At 37.5% G+C, this 24,883-nt stretch overlaps 1 protein-coding gene and 1 non-coding gene across 2 annotated transcripts in view; both read right to left on the reverse strand.

Annotated features, from left to right (window-relative positions):
• The window catches only part of LOC113939585 (ATP-binding cassette sub-family A member 8-like), a 69,920-nt gene that overhangs the window by 19,303 nt on the left and 25,734 nt on the right, over positions 1 to 24,883 (reverse strand). The window contains exons 12-25 of the mRNA XM_027625912.2: positions 24,108 to 24,276; positions 22,257 to 22,315; positions 21,444 to 21,554; positions 20,027 to 20,202; positions 19,312 to 19,431; positions 18,931 to 19,069; positions 18,245 to 18,335; positions 14,790 to 14,929; positions 11,213 to 11,332; positions 10,140 to 10,338; positions 8,245 to 8,411; positions 5,036 to 5,169; positions 3,884 to 4,021; positions 1,322 to 1,429 (exon numbers count right to left, since the gene is read on the reverse strand). Coding sequence (XP_027481713.1) covers positions 1,322 to 1,429; positions 3,884 to 4,021; positions 5,036 to 5,169; positions 8,245 to 8,411; positions 10,140 to 10,338; positions 11,213 to 11,332; positions 14,790 to 14,929; positions 18,245 to 18,335; positions 18,931 to 19,069; positions 19,312 to 19,431; positions 20,027 to 20,202; positions 21,444 to 21,554; positions 22,257 to 22,315; positions 24,108 to 24,276 — 1,871 coding nt within the window. The remainder of the gene's footprint in view (positions 1 to 1,321; positions 1,430 to 3,883; positions 4,022 to 5,035; positions 5,170 to 8,244; positions 8,412 to 10,139; positions 10,339 to 11,212; positions 11,333 to 14,789; positions 14,930 to 18,244; positions 18,336 to 18,930; positions 19,070 to 19,311; positions 19,432 to 20,026; positions 20,203 to 21,443; positions 21,555 to 22,256; positions 22,316 to 24,107; positions 24,277 to 24,883) is intronic.
• Positions 513 to 619, reverse strand: LOC113908435. The gene has a single exon (XR_003515497.1). It is a non-coding gene; the product is annotated as a U6 spliceosomal RNA (small nuclear RNA).

Below are 24,883 nucleotides of genomic sequence, written 5' to 3' on the forward strand. Positions count from 1 at the left end.
TAATGTACCAGTCTGTATGTGGAAAGATGTTTTCTTTTCTCCCAGGTAAATACTTAGGAGAGAAATTCTGGACCATACAATAAATGTATTTTTAATTGTATAAGACAGAGCCCAAAAGTGATTGTGCATTTTACATTCCCGCCAACAATGCATAAGAGTTCCAGTGTCTCCATATCCTCACAAACTTGATATTTTCAGTCATGTTAATGTTATTCATTTTATTTAATGAGCAGAGGGACTTCATTGGAGCTATTTTCCTGATTACTCATGATATCAGCCATCTTTTTATTGGAGCATTTTCCTTCTATATATCTTCTTTGGTGAAGTGTTTGTTCAAATATTTGCCCATCTTTAAAATTAGGCTATCTTTTATTACTGAGGCTATATTTTATTAAAATTAGGCTATCTTTAAGATTAGGCTATCTTTTATTGCCCATCTTTAAAATTAGGCTATCTTCTATTACTAAGAGTTCTTTATATTCTTGACACAAATCTTTCTTTTCTTTTTTTTTTTTAATATGGAATGCTTCACAAATTTTTGTGACATCCTTGTGTAGGGACCATATTACTCTTCTGCGTATCTTCCCAATTTTAGTTTATGTGCTGCCAACGTAAGCACGATATAAGGCTTTTGTTAGATGTATGAGTATTGTGAATATTTTTCTCCCAGCCCAAAGTGTTTTATTTTACTATTGGTGTTTTACAAAGAGCAAAAGGTTTTAACTTTGATGAGTTTCAAGTTCTCATTTTCTTTGAAGGTATATGCTTATTCTGTCCCATCTAGGAAATAACTCCCTACCACAAAATCCATGATTTATTTCAAAATAATTTTCTGTATGGCGTGAGGTAAGTGTTGAGAACATTCTTTTTTCCTCATACCAATATCAGGTTGTTCTGGTAAATTTTGCTGAATTCCCTGGGAGTTTTACTGAAAATCAACTGATAATACCTGAATTGTCTATTTCATTTCATATGCCCATATGACTCTCTTAAATAAATACAACACATTCTTCATTCCTATAACTTTGTAGTAAGCTTTGAAATCAGAAGCATAATTCACCCAACATTGTTTTTTCCTTCTTCAAAGTTATTTTGTCTATTCTAGGCTCTGCATATCCATGTAAATTTTAGAATCATTCTCTATCTGTAATCTATTTATTTATCCCTATATTTATAAAGACTTAAAAAAATTTTATGTCTTAGGACTTACTGCTGAGTTGGCTGCTCTATTAAACATGTATAAATAGCCCTAAGGAAAATCTTGTAATTTTATTACTCTTCAGCTTCTATTCATACAAAGTAATGAAGGTTTCATTATTACCTTATAATCATCAATGCTGCTCATGGCAATATAAGGAGTACATGAGGATATCAAAATCAACCAGGGCATGGAATATCCCTGGAATTCATATGGATTACTCCTTCTGTCCTGAAAATGCAAAGAATACAATGAGCTGAATAACAAATTCAAAATTTGGTTTTCTGGAATACATTTTTAAAAATATTAAACTGATGATATATACTCCTGCCTTAGGTCCCTGTAGAGGTTCCCAAACTCTTTCATTATCCATCCAATTTTGAAGCTTAACTCTTGGCTTTCTATCCAAATTCATAGATAAGGAAAATGACTCAAAGAAGGTGAATGAATTGATAACTCAACACAGTTGGAAAATAAAAGAGGAGTAATATTTGTCATTTTCTTATGTTATGCTTCTAAAATTTATTCTGATGCTAAATAGTAAATAATGATCATTCCCAGTTGAAACATTCCATTTTTAACTCCTATTTAATTATTTCAAATGGGATAGCTTGAGTGAAAAAATCATATCAGATGTTTTATGGGCAGAGTGATACTAAGTATCTTTCTAGGTACACCATGAGACCAGCTAAATATTGGTTGAGGATTCAAAAGTAGAGATGAAGTACAGTACTAGAAGGGGAAGTGAAATCTCCAAGAAAAACCTTTGCACTTGGCTACACATATTGTTGCTCCTGTTTGGAACAATCTTTGAGGACAGAGGATTCACAGACTGCCCTGAAAGCAATTCCCATGTTACTTATATGATCCACATAGGTGTTGTTTGATTACACATATTACTGAAAAAAAGTTATTATAAGCAGAGTCTGGTCGTTTTCAGCCTGGCCATTAGAGGCCCACTTGCTAACTACAGAAAGGTGAGATTTAAGCTTATTGACAGGATCTTTTCAGAATACCTTACATGCTGGGTAGGTTCAGGACTCAGTGGTAAGTCCGTGACTTTGAACAGGAAAGACACAAGGTCTGAAACTACAGAAAACTCTTACTTGAGCAATGAATGGGTAAATTCAAATAGAACAGGAAATGAGCTGCTGGAGATATTAAAGTTCAAATGTTGGGCACATAAGTACAAGATCAAACAAAGTGATTGGTATCAAACTCTTCGCAGCTAAAACAGAATGTTTTCATAGATGGAAGCTCAAGGTAATTTGTTCAATTTGTAGCCTCCCTCAGAAATCAGAAAATTGATAGGAGGTTAATTAAACGAACCATAGAATACGTTCTAAAATTAATTAATACTTGATGGAGAATTAGAACTTTTTGCTTTAATGATTTAGCTTCTTACATATTCTTAATGAAAGGGATTTTCATTTTCTGAACACACCATGAGGTATGTTGTGAGAAGCCAACTCAAGATCTTGCAGGAGTGTATAAAAATAATGGTGGGTTCATTTTATATACACATGAGTAACTGGTTCTTAGCCATATATATTATCATAAAACCTTACACTGGGATGGAATATAGATAATTTGCTGACCTCTGACATTCATTTATGCATTTAACAAATAAATTAGTGCTTATCATGTTCCAGGCCCTATCTCAGGTACAAAATATTATGTAGTGTTAAAAATACATGGTCTCGGGCGCCTGGGTGGCTGTCGGTTAAGTGTCTGCCTTCGGCTCAGGTCATGATCCCAGGGTCCTGGGATGGAGCCCCACATCGGGCTCCCTGCTCCGCGGGAAGCCTGCTTCTCCCTCTGCCCCTCACCCCACTCTCATGCTCTCTCTCACTCTCTCTGTCAAATAAATAAAATCTTTTAAAAAATTACATGTTCTCTGTGTTCAAAGAACTCTCTAAGAGGAAGAACTATATTTAGGAAGTAAGAAAAAAGGAATAATTACAAACTCTAACAGGTATTCTGGTTTCTAAACTTACAAAACTGTATACAGTCTAATCACCTGGGCTTTTTTTTAGAAATAAGGATTTTTTTTCCCCCCCCCGAGTATGAAAAATCTGGTTTGGTAGGTCTAGGGTTGGCTCAGATAATGAGTATTTATTACAAGGAACTGGAGTAATTTTAATGTAACCAGTCTGCAATTTTGGCCTGAACTTTGTCCTAAATTGTTTCCTCTTGTAGCCTTTCTAAAAGTACTAATAAGACTTCAATTTCTTCTCTTTTCTTTTCCTCTCTGTTCCCCTCCCACCATCCCTCCTTCCTTTCTTTCCTTCCATCTGTTGTTATTTTTGTGCTAGTCTCAGAGCTGCATGAGTTCAATTTCATTACCTCACATTCTCTTTGAAAAATATTTTGTTAGTTCTGTTTTGCATTTAAAAAACTGAAGCTCAGGGGCGGCTTGGCTGGCTTAGCTGGTAGAGCCTGTGACTCTTGACCTTGGGATTCTGAGTTCAAGCCCCACGTTGGGTGTAGAGATGACTTAAAAAATTGAAGCTCTAAAAAGTGTATTGATTTTTCAAAACCGGGAGCTAGCATGAATACAAATGGTAATTTATTATGCAGTAGTTTACTCAACAAGAGTGAGATCACAGCACTTAAAAGAGTGATCGGGGAGATCCCTGATGGAGGAGAGTCCAGATCCTGATGGAGGAGAGTCAATATACTTACCCTTAAAAATGTACTTCTGTCAGTTTGGATATGTGCTGATGGTGTAATCATTCCAAGTAGCGCATTACTAATAATATCCATAAGAACCGGGAAGCAATTTAGTCTTTTGCTATTGCATGCTAATGAAAATCTGTAATTCTAAAATATAAAAAGTAAGGTTATAAATTCTCAAAGATCTTCATTTTTTTTTTTGCTGAAGAGGTCAAAATTCAATATTTTGATGAAAAGATCATGTTTTAAAAATGATGTCAAAAGACATGTATCATATGACCTCACTGATATGAGGAATTCTTAATCTCAGGAAACAAACGGAGTGTTGCTGGAGTGGTGGGGGGTGGGAGGGATGGGGTGGCTGGGTGATAGACATTGGGGAGGGTATGTGCTATGGTGAGCGCTGTGAATTGTGCAAGACTGTTGAATCACAGATCTGTACTTCTGAAACAAATAATGCAATATATGTTAAGAAAAAAAAAAGAAGAAGATAGCAGGAGGGGAAGAATGAAGGGGGTAAATCGGAGGGGGAGACGAACCATGAGAGACGATGGACTCTGAAAAACAAACTGAGGGTTCTAGGGGGGATGGGTTAGCCTGGTGATGGGTATTAAAGAGGGCACGTTCTGCATGGAGCACTGGGTGTTATGCACAAACAATGAATCATGGAACACTACATCAAAAACTAATGATGTAATGTATGGGGATTAACATAACAATAAAATTTAAAGAAAAAAATGATGTCAAATAATCAAAGCAAAAAACAAACACTGTGTAAGTAAAACAAAACATATATGTAGGCTGTATCTAAGCCACCAGACATCTGGCTTAAGGCTAGAATCAAGTATTACTGTTTAAGAATAAAACAGAGGTTTCAGAATATATGTATTATAAAATCATGGAGAGGAATCTGAGTTCTTTGGACTCAAATATGCACTTGACAGTGGCTATGATATAGTATTTATTTTGTTAATACACACAATTTGTATTGGTAGACAATGATTAAGATATGAATTATTCATCATATTACTACCATTCACTAAGTAATAAAAGCAGTATTTGTTTTTCATTTTGTTTCCTAAAGGGGAGAACCGAGTACACTGATATTATATTAGCTTTTCCACACCTCCGGGAAACATTATGAAACAGAGACCAGCATACCTTTGTATTACCAGATACTATGATGGCTCCATTATAAGATGGGTCATCCAGGCCATTTTTAGTTCCAAATATATCCACTTCCAAAGCTATGTTCTGATGCTCCACAGAACGTATAAAATCATCAATGCTTGTCCCTAAGTTGTAGTTAGGTATATCACAAAACTTAGAAAATCAATATCAGGTTGTACAGTGAAATTATAATTAATGTCATTATGTGATTCTTACTGTAATATGGACAGTCAGGATATTTTTCCACATAAGGACATACTTGCTACTGTGAATTAAAAGTCTATTCACTTATGCAGTTTACTTTATAACGTTTATTTGCCTCTGATTACTGCTAATGTGAAAGGTAAAAGTCTTTTTTACCACCATATGGCATTTGGACTAGATATATTCCCCTAGAATATTGCAATGAGTGGCCGTAACAATTAAATCTCTAGTAACTAACCACCAAAATTGCTAAATCTCACTTCACTACTGCTACATTATTAACTGACTTTCAAAATGTGTCTTGAAACAGCAAGACAACTTGCTGGATGAAGGCATGGAGAGGTTCGTGGGCCTTCCCCTAGAAAAATAACCATAACTTGTGAAAATTACTAAAAATCCAACAAGTTAAAATCTCTTGACTGTCTTAAGGGCATAGAGAAAGTGGAAAAAAAAACCCACACATTTATTTAAGAAAATCTAATAAATCTGGGGAAGAACACTAAGAAACTGGCATTTGAGCCAAAAACCTGTACCTTCACTCCCTGTCCTTGATTAGTATGACAGAAGCTCCACTCTGACTGTATTTAGCCCAGAACTTGTGCCTACAATAGAGTTTCCATCTTATGAGTAGAGAATGGATGGAAGAAGAGAACTCCAGACCTCTCACCGCCTGGGATGGACTTTCTGCAACACGGGACTGGAAGGAATGAGAGACGTTGGCGGCCAGCCCCTTCTAGGAAGATAACTGGATAGCCATTGAAGTTGCATCCCTTCCTCACACCATACATGAAAATTAACTCAAAATGGATCACAGACCTACATATAAGAACTAAGAGTATAAAAATCTTAGAAGAAAATATGTAAATAAATCTTTGTGATCTTGGGGTTAGGTAAAGCTCACTAAGATGTGACACCAAAAGCACAAGCAAGGGAAAAAAATAAGTTAGACCTCATAAGAATTAAAACATGTTTCAAGGGACACCGATGAGAAAATACAAAGGCAATCTGCAGGATGAAGTGAAATATTTGCAAAACATTTGAAGTTGATTCTCATTATTAATGGTACATATATTCTCTAACGTCACCACAAACACTGAATTAGTGAATTCTTAATTATTGCTCTGAAAGGAAACACAAAGTTAGTTTCCTGTGAGCCTCTGGTCACAACAGTTTCTTTGACCAATCAATGTATCACCATATTTTATATATGTTTTGGTGTATATGTTATTGATTCATTAACACTGACCTCACAGCCAACAGCACTATAACATCATGCCTGAACAAAATTTATTTAACACACGTATTTTCTCTGTAAGTTACCTCACAGCCTTCCCTACTTAGGGACACTGGAAAGCACTTCCACACTATTCTTGGGGCCATTTTCAACAGCAAAATCACCAAAAAAATCATGAAAATGTCAAAAATATGGCACTAAATAGACCATAGAAAGAATATTTATGTACAGTATGAAAGCTGAAACAAGAAGGCAGAGTATCACTACCTCAGCTGGAAATTGTGCATCAGGTGACTCAAATTTTTCAGTTCTCTGAGCATGTCTGTGAATGACTATGAAAGAGCCATGAGGATTGGTTTCAGGGTCACAAATAAATTTTACTGACTAGACAAGTTTACAAATACAGAATCTCTGAATAGTGAGGATTTATTGCATCTAATACGAGACATGTATCTAGAATACATAAAGAACACTTGGGACTCAATAAAAAGGACATACAACCCATTTTTTAAAAAGACCTTTCTCCAAAGATAGATATACAACTGGTCAGTAAGCACATGAAAAGATGCCTAAGGTCACTAGCTATTAGCAAAATGCAAATCAAACCACAAGATACTACTTGATTCAGGGCACCTGGGTGGCTCAGTCAGTTAAGCGTCTGCCTTCGGCTCAGGTCATGATCCCAGGGTCCCGGGATAGAGCCCCGCATGGGGCTCCCTCCTCAGCGGGAAGCCTGCTTCTCCCTCTCCCACTCCCCCTGCTTGTGTTCCCTCTCTCGCTGTCTCTCTCTCTGTCAAATAAATCAATAAAATCTTAAAAAAAAGATACTGCTTGATTCACACTAGGAGGGGTAAGACAAAAAAAGAAAATAACACGTTTGGGTGAAAACGTGTAGAAACCGGAATCCTCACAAACTGCTAGCATAAAAATAAATTGGGGTAGTCACTTTAAAAAAGTTTGGCTGTTCCTCAAAAGATTAAATATAGTCACCATATGATGCCACAATTCCATTCCTGGGTTTCATCAACGAGATGAAAAAAAAATACATTCATTCAAAAACTTGTACATGGATCTTTATAGCAGTATTATTCACAATAGTCAGGAATATACCCATCATCTGGTGAATAATAAATAAATGTAGCATATTCATACAACAGAATATTATTCCACAATTAAGAGATTAAATACTGAAACATGCTACAACATGTATGAACCTCGAAAACATCACGTTAAGTGAAAGAAGTCAGTCATAAAAGATCAGACATTGTATAATTCTGCTTATATCAAATGTCCAGAGTAACAGATCCATAGAAACAGAAAGAAAATTTGTGGTTTCTCCAAGCTGGGGACAGAGCGAATGGGAGTAAGTACTCACAAGTATGGGATTTCCTTTTGAGATGAAAATGTTCTAAAATAAGTTGTAATGATGGTCACACAATTCTGTGAAATACACTCAAACCCACTGAATTGTACATTTGGAATAAGTGGAATAGCACGAGTTATATCTCAAGCTGTTACAAAATTCTTTTTTTGATACAAATGCTTTCATCTTGCACCAGCTGCCAGAAAATTTATTTCTCCTCGGCAAATCCTCTCCTAGTTCCTTCTACATTTTGGGCTTGTATTCATCATCCTCAAGCCTCATGAGCAGTTTTATGCTGAAGAAGTCCAAAGCTCATTTTTCTCTCTCACGTTTTATGTTGTCTATGTAACCTTCATAACAGTGAATGCATTTACGAATGGAGTATTCACCCCATCTCACCTGTTTTATTGATGATCAATAACTGAGTGAGAGGATCATGTGATTGCTGTCCTGGAGCAAGGAAGTATAAATGAGGAGAAAGGTCCCAAGTGTAGCTCTTTTCATATATTTTAGTGATGATATTCTTCAAAAGAAGAGGGCAAATTCCAACTCCTAGAATCAAGAGCCTACACAGAAGAAAAGGGCCAGCATGAATGCAGTCATTTCAGAACCTTTCAGAACTGTCCGAGCAGATGATGATGTGATGAGACCAAAAGATTATGAAAATTAAACCTAGAGCTCTCTGACTCACTTTTTGAGTATTTTGCCCTTTTCCTACCTCTTAATTAAAGATAACAAGATGGAGATTTATCCTTTGCTCACTTCTCTTGTTACTCTCTGGCTATTGCATATCCCACACGGTTTCAAGGGGCAGGTGTCCTTTAACTGCACCTGCAGATTCGGTTTCTCTCCTGAGACGCCAGTTCTTTGCCCCCCCTTCCCGCTAGTTAATCCATCTGCGCTCGGTGCTCAATTTTCTTCACATCTACTCCTCTTCACATGGTCCCTATTTCTGTTAGTGAGAGCAGAATTTCTTTAGTCTCCAGACTCAAATTTTCAATTATTCTTTACTCTTTATTCTCCTGTATTCTCCATTTCAAATAGGTTGAATTTTTTTTTTTTTAATTTGAGAGAGAGAGAGAGAGAGAGAGAGAAGGCATGAGTGAAGTGGGGAGGGGCAGAGGGAGAGGGAGAGAGAGAGAATCCCCAAGCAGACTCCCTGCTGAACACAGAGCCCAACACAAGACTTGATCTCATGACCCTGAGACCATGACCTGAGCTGAAACCAAGAGTTGGACGCTTTACCGACGGAGCCACCCAGTCACCCCTCAGTTGAAAATTTTTATTGTTCTTCATATTTTACTTCAAAACTTTTCTCTATTCCTAATTTCTAATTTCACAATATTACATCTTGTTTGAATTCTTGCTAAATGCCTGGCATCTGTCCAGGCTCTGTTACACAGGGTTGCCAGATTAATAATAAAGGTTTTTCTTAAATCATGCTCTCTCCTTGTCAAAGGTTCTCAATGAATTCCCATTACTTATTTTGTAAGTATTTATTGAGACCCTATAATATCTTTTTGATGCTTAATCAAAGTATTCATAGACCAGGTACTGATTGACAGCCAGACACAAGGTGCCAATGAGAGGTAATGTGAATCTGAGGAGCAGGGACAGTAACCACCGTGCACACAGAATGAGGGGCGCCTGGGTGGCTTAGTCAGCTAAGCAACTGCCTTTAGCTCAGGTCATAATCCCAGGGTCCTGGGATCGAGCCCCACATCGGGCTTCTTGCTCAGCAGGGAGCCTGCGTGCTCTCTGATATATAAATAAATAAAATCTTAAAAAAAAAGGAAGTATGGAGAGTGAACTAGCATCACTTAAGAGGGCTGGTGGGAAGTTATGACATGTAGATGAGCGCAAGTAGAACCCAGTGGGAGAGTCAGGACATCCAGGGAAGAGTCAAGAGCATTACTGTATAGTATCCAAAATAAGGCATCGGCATATGGATATGCTAGGGAAAAAAAAAAAAAATCCACATCCTAATGTTTCAGTCACCTACCCTAGTGGAAAATTTGAAAGAGACGGAATAACACAGGAAAATTACATTACTTCAACTTTTTCCTGAAAATGGCCTCCAAAAACATTATAAATTTCCCCTGCTAGAATGCCGACAGGTAACCACTGAAATCATTTACTCAACTGGGTATTATTCCTTATCCAGTTTTGTAGGTGCAGACATGTATTTTTATTTTTTGATTGTCTTCTCTTGTTTTAACATCTTAGATTTGTCTTTTAATGTATTGACTGGAAAAAAAACAAAACAAAACTGCCTGTGGCCCTCTGACACTCACAGAGATAAGAGAGCTTTTCTTTCATGCTTTAACTTCAAGAAGCGAACCCATGCAACCGTGCAGAGTTGCTGTCTCCAGAGAGCCAGGCCCCCTATTGTCTTTGTCATCTCATTGAGTGAACTGAGAACTTGTTCCGTCTCAACAAGCCTCTCTGTGTCTCTGGTTCTTTCTGCCTGTGCTTCTCCCAACGTGGCAATATCTGCAAAAACAAAACAACAACAACAAAAAAACAATTCATAAAACCCCACTTCAGATGGACATTATAGAGCTTATCGGAGGAGTTGTTTTACCAATGATATCACAGTCTTCTGCGAAACTGTAGGCATTATGTGGTGCAAGGGAATCTTAGATCATTTGGACACAGACAACACATTAAAGAGGTTACGATGAATATGCAAGATCACATAGTGCCCCCCCAGGCACCCCAGAGACTGTCACCTCTCTTACCAAGAAAAGAATACCTGCTATACTAACATACACTACCACATACATTAATGGAAGTTCCGGAAGGAGAGTTGGGAGAGAAAGGGTCAGCAAGTACAGTTGAAAAATTAATGGCTAAAAACTCCCCAAATTTGATGAAAAACATTAACCACACATATAAAAAGCTCACCAAACTCCCAGCAGGATAAATGCAAGGAGATCAACACCTAAAGACATCAGAGTGAAGCTGTCAGACAAAAACAGAATCTGGAAAGCAGCAAGAGAAAAACAACTCACCTTCCACAAGGGATTCTCAGTAAGACCTAAAGCTGACTTCTCATCAGAAACTGAGGAAGCTAGCAGGCAGTGAGAGGACGTAATCAGAATGCTTGAGAAGAGAGACTGAAAAATCAGTGTTTTGTCTGAAATTGCTCTTGGGAAGTGGGATGAAGGCAGCGAGCCCTGGTTAGAAGAAAATGGGCCATCCCTAATAACAAGGCAACATTGGCAGAAAAGGTAACAAAAGTCACAGGGACGCATTTTGGTTTTATTTATCCCTGTCTAGGAATGGACTTGTGTCTTACGGAAATATATACGGCATGAGGTGTTGTGAATACCGTTACATGGTTGTGCTCATGCATTTTAGTTACCTGGTTCATCCACAGCTGATTTTCCTTCCAGTTTCAGGAACACTTCGTTCAAGGTTGTCATGGAAACACCGTAATTCTCAATCCCCAGGCCAGGACGTCTATCCAGATCCTCATAAAGTGCTGCAGAACACACACACAATAGCGAATCAAAACAACAAAAATCACAAGTGAGCTGAGGACAACCTTTCAAACTAAAAAGCACAAATATATGAAGTCATACCTGTGATAGGTCAGACATTTTAAAACTCATATTTCCTAATAAGGAATGTTATTCTTCAAATCCTGTCTGTTATTTTTAATTGTATATTGTGTTACAGCCCATATATTAATTAACTCGAATTAATTGAAGACTCCTTTCCAGAGCCACCTGTTTTAACCGACCCGAAGGAAAGAACTAATATTTTTGAGAATTAGTTGAATGGTGCAGAAGCTTTTTCAGTTCAGAAAATATCTGCTAAAGGAAGGACATAAATTATAAATCCTTTTTTTTTTAATTTCAGCTTTTGACTGTGGAAGAAAAAATTCACAATTCTCACAGAGAATGCACAGCTGACTCAGGGCATCTTGGAATAGTAGGAAAGTGGCAGCCAGTCTCCCGCTAGCAATTCTGTTATCCACTCATTCCTTAGTTTGTTTACCAAAAAATACTTCGGGTATTCTTACAACAATGAACAATGTCCCTGCCTACATGGATCTGAATAATAACAGTTAATTCAATGAAGCTTGAATAAAAACCTAATTTTAAACCCTAGTATGATTATAGACATCCTGAAGATTCCATGTGCAGCTTCTTGTTGGACAAAAGGGTAAGTTAAAGGCTTTCTGTCTTGGTGAGAGGAACATATACAGAAAAGCAGAAAAGAAGATTCAAACTGCTAATGAGCATTATGTGTCATTCTTCATTTCACCTAAAATTTTACAGACTTCCTCTAAATTATAGCTAGTATGAAAACACATTAATTAGGGTTCAGTTAGCATTTTGCCTGATGGCTCTAAGGAATACTTGGTGCTGTTACTGTAAAATGTATATTTGAATGACTTTGTGGGGTAATTTAAGTGTCTGTTAACCACACTTAAGGGCCAGGCTAATGGCTTCAAACACCCAACATGGCCCTCATTTTACCCCATTACCAGGGAGCAAATCTTCTGAATGACATACATAATAAGTAAACTTTTTCTTTCTTTTTGAATTAAACTTTTTTTGAGATTATTTTATTTTATTTTATTTTGAGGGAGAGAGAGTGAGAGGGTGTGAGCAGGGGGAGGGGCAGAGGGAGAAGGAGAGAGAATCCCAAGCAGGCCCCACAACCAGAGCAGAGCCCAATGTGGGGCTTGATCTCACGATCCTGAGATCATGACTTGAGCCAAAATCAAGAGTTGGACGCTTACCCAACTACCACCCAGGTGTCCCTTGAGATAATTGCAGATTCACATGGGGTTGTAAAAAATAATAGATCTGTACCCTTCACTCAGTATCCCCCCCCATGGTAATATCTTAAAAAGCCAGAGTAGGATATTACAACTATGCTATTGACATTAATACAATCAAGATACAGAACATTTCCATCACCACAAAGATCATGCTACCCACTGACAGCCACACCCATTGCTCCTGACCCATCTTCTCCCAACCCATGGCAACTACTAATCTGCTCTCCATTTCTAGAATTCTGTTATTTCAAGAATGTTATATACCTTGAGTCCTACAGTATATAAACTTTGAGAACTGGCTATTTCCACTGAGAATAGCTTTCTGAATATTCATCAAGGTTGTTGCATATGCCAGTCAGTAGCCTGTTCCTTTTTATCATTGAGCAGCATTACATGTCATGAATGAACTACAATTTAACCATTTACTTGTTAAAGGACATCTGGGTCCTTTCAGCTGTTGTCTGTTCCAAATAAAGCTGCTACAAACATTCATGTACCAGTTTTTGTGTGAATATGTTTTCATATCTCTAGGATAAATGTCCAGTAGTGAAATGATTCAGTTGTATGGGAGTTGCGGGAACTGCAAGCTTTTCCCCAGAGTGGCGGTGCCGTTTTACACTCCGATCAGCAATGTATGCGTGATCCATTTTGTCCACATCCTAGCCAGCATTGGATATGATCACTGTGTAAAAAAAAATTTCTTTAGCCATTCTGCTAAGTATGTAATGAGATCTCATAGTGGTTTTAATTTGCAGTTCCCTACTGACATATGATACTGCACACCTTTTCATGTGTGTCTCTGCCACCTATACGTCATCTTCAGTGTCTCTTCTTATCTTTTGCCCATTTTCCAATTAGGTTGTTTGTTTTTTACAGTTGAGTTTTCAGAGTTCTTTATATGTTCAGATACCAGTCCTCTGTGACATACATAGTTTGCGAATACCTTCTCCCAATCTATAGCTCATTCTGTCATCTTCTTAACAGGATCTTTCACAAAGCAATTTTTAAATTTTGATGGAGGACAACTTATTATTTTTTTCCTTTCATAGACTGTAATTTTGGTGTCCAGTCTAAGAACTCTGCCTAGTAGTAGATCCTGCAGATTTTCTCTTATTCATTTAAAAAAAATGTGGTTTTACATTTTACATTTAAGTCCATGATTTACATTAAGTTAATTTCTGTATAATAAGGTGGGAGATTTAGGTTAAGGTTCATTTTTATGCCTGTGGATCTACTTGCTCCATTTGTTGGAAAGGTTATCCTTTGTCCATTGAATTGCTTTTCCACCTTTGTCAAAAATCAGTGAGGCATATCTGTGTAGGTTTATTTCCAGGTTCTTGAGTCTGTTCTATCTATCTTTGCATTGATCACTCTGCCAATAACACATTATCTTGATTATTCTAGTTTACATAATGCTATAACTCACTCCCCTGACTCTCCACAGAGTGGCTTGACCAAAACCACAGCTGCCTGCTTCGAAAGAGTTGACGGGGGCACTCAGAATCTCTGACTGGGCTGATTTCTGGGTGTCTTCTCCTGCAGAAAGCCAATCTTTGAAGACTAGAAGAGGTGCCTGCTTTATCTAGTGCATTGGCATCAACACAGAGTGTCAAGGAAAATGAAAAATCAGTGGAAGATGTTCCCGAAAGGGAAACAAGATAAACCTCCAGAAACAGACCCTCATGAAATGAAGCTATATGATTTACCTGACAAAGAATTCAAAATAGCTGTCATAAAAGAAAAGAAAAGAAAGCTGTCATAAAGTAAACTTTTATGCATTGGCCTAAAAACCCCAAAGTCATCACAAAAGTCTTATTAAGAGAAGAATCATGGGGCTGTTTGTAATGGTTAAGCCAGAGGTTTTTAACCATTTGTATTCATTCACAGTTATGAACACTAGAATATTTTGCTATGTACTACAAAGGGAATGAATGACTAAAAAAGCTTCCCAAATACCCAGACACTGTAATGCAACTACAAGAATATAGTATTTCTCACTGTAGATAAAATCATCCAGTTACTGTATTATTCTTTGCATCATGTTTCAAATAGCTGAACACATTGTAAGCTCTCAATATATAGGAATCATCATTATTACTATGAATATTATTTACATATTTCATTTCATAGTGTTCTTGTACATTACCTGGAAATCTATTTGTTCTTTCTAAGGGCAATGTGTAGACAAGTTTTCCTTCACTTTCTGCTGATAATTTGGCATCAGGGATGTGCTGTTTAATAAGTGATGTTATATTTTCCTGAACATGCATTTCTTTCAACTGCAAACTGGTATTTGAAAAAAAAAAAAAAGATCTATGTTATTTGACATGGTCTCCGGTGGCATGAGGAAAATTACTAACTTCTAGGGGACAAAGAAAAATCAATTAAAATCCAATGCAAGAGATAGGCCATTCAAACATGAAATGAGAGGACAAAAAAATCAGATCATATAAATGTAATGGGAGAAAGCAGGGGCAGCAAATCAGAACTACTGGTCAGGCATTCAGGTTATGATGCCCAGACAAGGTTGGTACTCACTCAAGTCCTTAAAAGGAGAACAGTGGCAGAATACAGATAACAGGGACACAACCAGGACTACAGAAAATGGAAAATGGTGTGGATTTTTCAAAGGGAGTTAATAGGATTATTGCATTGGGCAAGAAGAAGGGATTTTTGATAGGCAAAGACACAAAGCAGGTTCAGTTACTTAATTTACTCTTTCATACATATTTATTGTTATTAGTATGTGACAAAAACATCCCTAAATGCTGAGGGTACAATGGTGAATAAAAGAGCATTGCCCTGCTCTTATGGAGTTGACTGTCTAATAGGGAAACAGGGAGAAAACAAATAAACAAACAGATAAAGAAATGATTAAAAATAGTAGTACGTGCTATGAAGGAAATGCGTTATAGATAGAAATTAACTGTGAATGAACGTGGGTATGGTTTGTTGAGATCACTAATTTTTGCTTTCTTTGTATGCTAAACTCAGAACTTTGACTAAGAACAAACAATCATAGAGAAAACCAATCTATCCATTTAAAAATACCATGGATAACTCCCCAGTGTAGGAAAACAAACAAAAATGTATTAATCAAGATTATAAAGTATGTAGTGGACAAACTATCAGTAGTGGCTTGGCTTCTAACCCTGGTTTTGCCATTTGAAATGTATTACTTAACCTATTTGGACACTTTGCTCATTAGCAAAAATGGAATAATGATTCCTAACATCTAAGGTTGTCCTAAGAACAGAATAATAGTGATGTTTGCACTTAGCAAGTCCTTTAAAAATGCCTATTTTATTTGAGCAAATGCTTATATTGAAATTATGCTATTTACTCAAGTATTAAGAACATCTGAGAATATATGCTATTTTTAGAAGCCGTGAAACCCACTGAGGGAATGAAGCAAAAACCAAAAAATTCATAGTTGTTTTCCTTGATGTTGCTGCCCCCTTGAAATAAGAACAATTTAAGAAATACTTCTTGGTCACTTATAAGAATTTGTGTGGGGCACCAGAGAACAGTATGAGCAGTGCGTGTATCATCTCTCAAGGAGTGTATAGCTTGGAAATGGAGGTCAGCAAACTTTTTCTGAAAATGACTAGGTTATAAATATTTCAGGCATTGCAGGCCAGTAGATCTCCACTGCAATTATTCAACACTGCCATTGCAATGTGGGAGCAGTCATAGGCAATATCTAAACACGTGGGTATGTCTATGTTCCACTCAAACATTATTTACAACAACAGGAAATGGGCTGGATTTGGCCCGTGGATCATAGTTGGCTGACCCTGATTTAGAAGAAGAAATAAGGCAATCAAACAAAGTATTGTCCAGGAGCCCATGAAGAGACTTGTGAATTGGGCAGGGATCCTGATGAGCATTTTTTATTTTGAGAACACGTTCTGTTGCCATGCTGTGTGCTAGGCACCGTGTCATTTACTTTTCTATAACCTTTACTTGCAGCTGGGAATTGTTATTCCCACTTCATAAGTGAGAAAACTGAGTTTCAGAGAGTTTAATTAATTTCCAAGAAGCAATTCAAACAACGTGGCTTAGGAAATGAAATATTGGAACAATACAAAGAGCTGGAAGATTAATAAAGACTATGTGAGATGGCGTTCAAATAGTGCTTTAGGACTTGAACAGGCGGTAATGGGTCCAAGAAAACTGCCAAGCTCAGTAAATAACCTCAAACAAGGGGAAATGTAGGTCACGCTAGGACATATGCAATGAACAATGAATATTTTATTTTTGACTAAAGGATATTGAATTGGCTAAAGGCAAATAATAAGGAAATCATGATAGGGTGGGCCACCACCAGCATCACATGACTACAAAATTTGGATTCCAATGGGTAAAATGGAACCATTAAAGTTTTTTTGTTTGCTTGGTCTTGTTGTCATATATATTTTTTCTTTTTAAGGTATAGATGGTCTAAATCAGACCTGTACTTTAGACAAACTGATCAATTCATGAACAAATTAAAAATTAATTTAAAATATGGATATGGATACTAGTCTTCAAAGTTAAGGGCGCCTGGGTGGCTCAGTTGGTTGGGCGACTGCCTTCGGCTCAGGTCATGATCCTGGAGTCCCGGGATCGAGTCCCGCATCGGGCTCCCTGCTCAGCGGGAGGTCTGCTTCTCCCTCTGACCCTCTTCCTTCTCGTGCTCTCTATCTCTCATTCTCTCTCTCAAATAAATAAATAAAATAAAAATCTTAAAAAAAAAAAAAAAACAAAGTTAAAAACATCCGGGTTAAATTCCTGGCTCTATCATTTATGAACCTAGGGAGACCAAATGTTTATCTGTAGAGTAAAAGTAACAAGAGTTTCTATCTCAAAAGACAAAAGATTTAAATAAAATAATAAGTATCTTATCTCTGAGTGACTCAATAACAGCTAGAATATGCTACTATTCAACATAATGACAAAAATAAAATGAAGAGGATGGAAAGAAGAGGAAACACAAGAACAGAGTGTAGCCGGGAGGAGGAGAAGCAAGGAGCCCTACTTAGACTGATAAGAACAGATACTAGGTTAACAGGTCGGGGAGAGAGGCGAGGGGTGTATGAAACAATGTGTCAGTTGTGAAAGTTCCCTTTATACAAACTTTCCTTAACAAACAATGTGTTGTAGATATATTTTCTATCGCATTTATCTCAATTTTTAAAGTTATATTATATTTTCTTCTTTTCTTTTTTTGCGGGGGAGAGAGAATGCACACACATGTGTTTGGAGGGCGCTGGAGGGGCAGAAGGAGAGGGCGAGGGAGAATTTTAAGCAGCCTCCATGCTCTCATAACACTGAGATCATGACTTGAGATGAAATCAAGAGTTGGAGGCTTAACCGACTGAGCCACCCAGGCGGGCACCCCAAGTGATCTTAAATTTTCAATCTCTAAAATCTACCAATCGATATCTCTCATATACACACAGCAATTCCATATATGTACACAAGTATCTCCACCAATGTATATGCAAACATCTATGTGTAACAAATCAAGAGTTTCTCATGTGTTGTAATGTGCTGCATCAAGCATCATGCCTCCTCTAGCTCATTTCTCATTTTCCCAGCCTCCTTACGTGGCTCTACCTTAAGTGATATCCAATGCCCCATTTCTTCTTTAGGAACAGAGAAGAACCTGCACACTTCAGCCTCCCATTGGAGAGAAACACTTTCCTATCTGAAAAGTAAGAAGCAAAGAAGAAAGCTTGTTAAGAAGTCACCCATTCTTTCCCAAGAAAAGACAGGTAATCATGACCCAACTCTAATTTAGGATCATTTGCATGTTCAAATCCAGGGCTTAATAAAGGCTCGCTGAAACAGGTACCCTTTAATCTTATTGTATACTTCAGGCTATTGTTTTGCTATCCAGCCAGCCAGGGAGGTTATGTGCATAAGTCTCCTAAAATAGACTCCCATTACGTTATTTATTTTAATGGACCAGACACCAAAATCATTTGAATATTTCAAGTTGGTTTGCCTTAATTTTGTGTAAAAGGATTAATGTATTAGAATACAGACTCTCACTTCACAATAATTGACTTTCCTGGCAGATGATACCCCTGTGTAATCGAATGATAAAAAATTCGAGGAGATAAATGGAAAGGGTTGGGAGTGAGACTCTTTGGGCCCAGTTCACATCACTACCATCGGTCCAGACTGCCAGCTACAGCTAGATGACCACATTATAAAATACAGCTGCTCAGAATACCAATCCATATTTCTCAAGTCTCATAAAGACCTCATCAGGACACTTAGGGGAAATCAGCAGATACCAGCCAGGATGTCAGCCTCATCCATGAACTGGGTACTGAAGAGGATCACACGGTCTGCTCTCTGCTCCTTCAGGAGGTTCCAAACCTGGTGCCTTGAAAAGGGATCCAATCCAGCAGTTGGTTCATCCAATAGGAAAACCTACCAAGGATGGATGTATATAAAGGGTGTTTCCAGGAAAAGTGCAGGTCTTCCAGAAAACATGCAGAAACCATATTACTTACATATTTAAAAGGATATTGCAGTTAGGACCTGGTTATTATATTTAATGTTCTACCACAACTATTTTATCACAGATCTCCTTTGCAAATAAAAGATTGGAACTACTACTAAAGTTTCATTTTTAAAAATTTGAATTCATCTCTAAATTTAGTCTGACTTACCTGAGGATCCCCTAAAAGAGCAGTTGCAAAGCTGAGTTTTCTTTTCTGTCCACCACTTAAGTTTTGAGCCAAGACGTCTTGAATATTTTTCATCTCCAATGCCAGCAAAATTCTCTGTATCTAGCCAAATGACAACATTTATGTCACAAACCAAGATTTCTTTCCTTTGTCCTTTTTCCCTTTTCCTCTTTCTTTCCCCTTTCCCCCTTCCTCCTTTCCTTCCCTTCCCTTCCCTTCCCTTCCCTTCCCTTCCCTTCCCTTCCCTTCCCTTCCCTTCCCTTCCCTTCCCTTCCCTTCCCTTTCCTTTCCTTTCCTTTGGAAATACAAGGCTGTAAAGTGTAATGGTTAAAAGCATGGATCCTGAGGCAGAATGCCTGGATTTGAAAACCACACTACTAAAGTGCTAGCTGCATCATCTTAGGCAATAACTTGCTTTTGAACTTCAGTTTCTACATGTGTAAAATGGGGATGATAATAGTATCCATTTCATAGCATTGTTGTGAGGAATAAGTCAATTGTTATATTTGAAATTAAGGATAATGCTTGACACATTGTAAATACATAAATGTTAGCGGTTTTCCAAATTAGATTTTTTTTGGCCCAACATTTAGACGTGATTTGCACAAATATATTTTAATGAAAGCATAAAGAATTCCATGCAAGTAGAGTTAACAATCTCATTTTGACCAGTACATTCATTCATTCTATTTAGTACCTCTTTGGCCAGTTCATGCGACTGAATTCCTTTTATTTTCGCAAAGAGCCTGAGATTTTCTTTCACAGTGAGGAAGTCAAACTGCACATTGGATTGTGGACAAATTCCAGTGAGCTTGATGATATTCTCTAGGTCAGTCATTTCTGAAAGTTTATTGTTATAAATGGTGACTGAGCCTATAACAGAGGTTAAAAGTTAATATCAGGGTAATGCCTGAAATAAGATCTTTCTAGACAGACTCCTAACTATAGAGAACACGCTGATGTTTACCAGAGGGGAGGGGCCTGGGGGGATGGGGGAAGTGGGTGATGGGGCTTAAGGAGGGCGCTTGTTGTGATGAGCACCAGGTGTTGTATGAGGTGTTGAATCCCTATATTGTACACCTGAAACTAATATTATACTGTATGTTAACTAACCGGAATTGAAACAAACACGTAAAAAGAAAAGATCTTTCTAGATGAAAAATCACTATATATTTATTACATTTTAGACACATGATTTTCTCTTCAAGGTTTTTACAATTCAGGCATTACAAGCTTCCACTATAGTTGTGTGGTATACTGGAAGGAAAAAAAAAAGTCCCATCTGCAGCTTTTCCCAACAAGACATCATCTATTTATCCACCCCTCCCATTTAGGTGTGGTTATGTAACAAACAGAATCCTAGCAAATGGGATACAAGCAGAGACTGTGAAGATGCCTTTGCACTGGGATGTGCCTTCTCTTGGTTTCTGGGATCGTGGACCCCTGTGTGAAGAATCCTGACCGATTCTTGGATGATGAAAGTCCATGTAAGCAGAGAGGAGCAGCAGTCTTAACTGAAGCCCCATATGTGTGAGTGAGGACATGCCAAAACATTCAGCACCAGCCAATTAAGTCCAGAGAAACACTTCCAATCAACTCACAGAATCATGAGACATAATTAAACATTTTTAATAAACTTTTTATTTATTTATTTGAGAGAGAGAGAATGAGAGATAGAGAGCACGAGAGGGAAGAGGGTCAAAGGGAGAAGCAGACTCCCTGCTGAGCAGGGAGCCCGGTGCGGGACTCGATCCTGGGACTCCAGGATCATGACCTGAGCTGAAGGCAGTCGCTTAACCAACTGAGCCACCCAGGTGCCCCATAATAAAACATTTTTATATTAAGCCAATTAATTTGTGGAATGCTTGTTATGCAGCAAAAGCTAACAGGTACAAGTTTGAATGTCAAATAGTAACTAATGACCATGATGATGATTCTCATGAACAACTCAAATTTCATATATACCAATTAAATATCATATACCTCTATAGACGAATCCTATAAGTTAAGTTCCCTTTTTCCATAGTTGTCTGTGTTTGTGACTGATAATCAGAAGGACTTTATATTAATGGCTGACTTATATGTTGACCTGACTTTGGGAAAAAACCTCCTACCTTTGGTGGGAACAGATAGCCCGCTAAGAATGTTTAACAGTGTTGATTTTCCAGTTCCACTGTGACCAAGTATTGCAGTGATTTGGCCTTCATATATGTCAAATACCAGATCTAGGAAGAAAAAGAAAGGGAAAAAAGATTAGAAAGAAAAAGGAAGGGAAAGTAGCAGGGAGACAGGAAAGAAAACAAAATCACAAATAAAACTGTATTATGGAACTAATGGACTGCCTTTTTATATCCTTGAATGGCCTTGTTTTCTAAATATGAATACACTGGGTTGTTAAATAAAATGTCTATCCTGTTTTGAAATTCTGAAATTATGTGGTTTCACAGCAGGTAACATATCTAATACTACCAGGTTCATTGACATTGCCTGGCATATGGTAGGTGGATGTTAATATTTATGGACTAAATAACAGATTAATGGTTCATTAAATTATTATGTGGCTAAAAATCTTTTGAGATAAATTGCTCTTTTTGCACAAAAAATATACAATATCTACAACAGCTCTGAAATGACAGAAGAAAAATTTGAATCTGTAGAAACCACCCCTCCAAGAAAATCCTTAGACTTCCTCACTATTACACAATACATCTTTCAAGTACATCTAGTTCTAAAATATAATCATTTTTTTCTAACTTTTATGCAGTCAAAGCATGTGTTACAAAGGAAATTTTATCATGTGGCTCAAATAATTCATTTCAAATCTGAAATACTACCAGGAATGGCTCACCAAGAGAAAAAAGAAATTGAATTAAAATTACAAATCGGTACCAATATAATAACTAAATGTTCCTTTCCCCCCCCCTTACCTTTCAATGCTTCTATTTTATCAGGCTTTCCTTTATATTCTTTTGTAACATTTCTGATTCTGAAAAAAAAGAAAAGATACTTCAAAGTATGACAATTTTCTTTAGTTTGTAATTCTAGGTTTGGTTGACAGGATTAAATAAATCTTATGCTCAGGGTACAGGAAGATCTGGGATTTCACTCTCATGAAGTCAGGGTTGTGTGAGAGAATCAGCTTTGCTGATTCCCAGTCCTGGCTGCACATTAGCATCACCTGAGGAGTTTTATAAATTTATAAATTTACCTATGCTTATATCCCATCACCAGATCTTCTGATTCCAAAGATTAGGGTATGGCCTGGCATTAGTATTGAGGAACAGGATCATCTCTAAACTGCAAGCCAAGAAAGCTAGACCAACAGGTAACATGGCATCCAATACTGAAAGGCTCATTATGAACTACTGGCTCAGGTTGGAGGTATCTTTGGTTATCTTGAGTCAAGGTCTGCAGAAGTTGGGTAAGAGGTACAAGCGTGGAGTAAGGAAGAGACACAAAGGTGGTAACAGTGACAGCGTGGGTTTTGCAGTCTTACCTAACTGAAATCATGTTACCTTAACCAATGTACTTATTCCAGGTAAGTTTCAGCTTTTGCAACCTGAAACTTTCGAGTGTTTTAGGGTTGTGTTGAAGGATGAGTAAAATATTTCATCTTGCATGCACAGTGCTTTGTACATGATAAATATTCAATAAACATAAAATGGTATCAGTTAGATTAGTTGATTATGATAATAGAAAGGAATAGAATTAACATATGCCCAGTGCTGTTACAGATCTGGTATCCTAGGCACTTTACTGATTTTAGTCTATCAGATAAATACGTAATCCATAACTAAACCAAATTTATATTTCTTATATTGTCATCTACGATTCATCAAAGGATTCAGGCTCCATTCATATTGGATTGTTTGATTAGATTCTTAACTCTATTTTAATCCCATTTACTATCATTCCATAGCACTTATAGTTGGGTGAGATGCTGAAGAGATAGAAGAAATACAAAAAGAAACACAGAAACACATTAAATAAAGCCATTACTTTGCTCCCTCCCAGCTACTCTGCTGGAAGTTAAACCTAGCTTAGGTCACAGGACAAATATAAGGATAGAAGATAAATATGAAACAGGCTAAAATAAAAACTGACATGAGCTCCACAAACTCTGTAGGCTGGGGTAACCTGAGACCACTCACAGAGGGCTGACAGATGGGGATCACTGACGGACAAGAAAGATGTGAACAGTCAGGGATCTTGAGGACTTTCTTCCTATTTTCTTATCTGGAAAGAAAAGTTGCTGGTCCCAAATGAAACACACATCTGGAAATGAAGATGTGCATGACACTCTAAGGCATACCTTCCTCAATTCCCTGTGTGTCTGTCTCCAGACCCTTTCTCCCCTCCACTCCCCTACTCTTTCATTCCCTTTGAAAAGGCAATCGAGAGAAGAGGAAAGAGAAGTTTAAAAAACTATGAGAAAAAAATCGGGAGTATGATAAAGGAGGTGGGGCAAGGTGTGAATAAATGAGACCAGGCAAAGAAATGAGAGAAGCCAAGGACAGAGAAGAGAAACAGCAGAGAAAAGATTGAGAATCCAGGCAAGGTTTTCTTTGGATTATCTTTGTTGGTGAAATCTAAGTTTGTATTTAATGTAAATGTCAACAATATGATCTAAAACAGGTTAAAGGAATTTTTCTGTAAACTTGAAGTGGGAAATGATGAAGGTAGCGTGGAGGGGGTTATAGGTGGGAGCTGTCTGTAGGGCACAAAAGAGAACTGAGCTTCTCAGTCTTTGGCCTGCTCTCCATCTGCATCATTGTTACCTGATGGCTTCTTTCCCATGGAATTCTGGAGGCATTGGTTCAAAGGAGTCATTAGATGAAGGATTGGAATCGATTTCATCTTCGAGGACCACATGATCAGCTTTCTGTTGCCGTGACCAAAAGGAGGACTTCAGGAAAAACAAGGGGGGATATCCGTGTCCATATTCATCTATATGACCAGGAGAAAAATACTGGGTCAATCACCAGTTTAAGGGAAAGAGACATCCTAATAAAGCAGCACAGTGTCATCTCTTTGCCCAGACATCTGAACACGTCATCAACACAGAATGCACACATTTTCCTTGATAGGTGTAATTACATAAGGAAAAAAAAATCACTAAGATGTCTCTATTATAATCATTGTTCCTACAGGAGGAAAGGAAACTGGAATTTTAAAAAATCCAGGAGGGACTTAAATAAATGTTAAGACTTTCCCTGACCCCAAGAAAGCCAGCTATTGGAATACAAATGCAAGATATGCCGGGCATGCCAAATGGTATCTAGGAGCCCAGGTGTCATGCCACCCACAAAGGAAGAAGAAATTGAGAATTTGTATCCAATGTTATTATTGGATACAAATATTCCAAGAGAAAACAGAACAGGATTTATCGAAAAATGTGGACACACTGTAACAAAGGGAAACAAAGAGGCAAAATAATTTATTGAAATTTAACAGAGTGCAATTCAAATTTACTCTTCATCACCCTCTTTCTGGAAATTAACCCACTGTGTATTTGCATTTAATTATCATTTCTGTTTCCCTACATGTTGAGAGA

This window comes from Zalophus californianus, chromosome 16 (assembly GCF_009762305.2).
Source record: "Zalophus californianus isolate mZalCal1 chromosome 16, mZalCal1.pri.v2, whole genome shotgun sequence".
NCBI lineage: Eukaryota > Metazoa > Chordata > Mammalia > Carnivora > Otariidae > Zalophus > Zalophus californianus.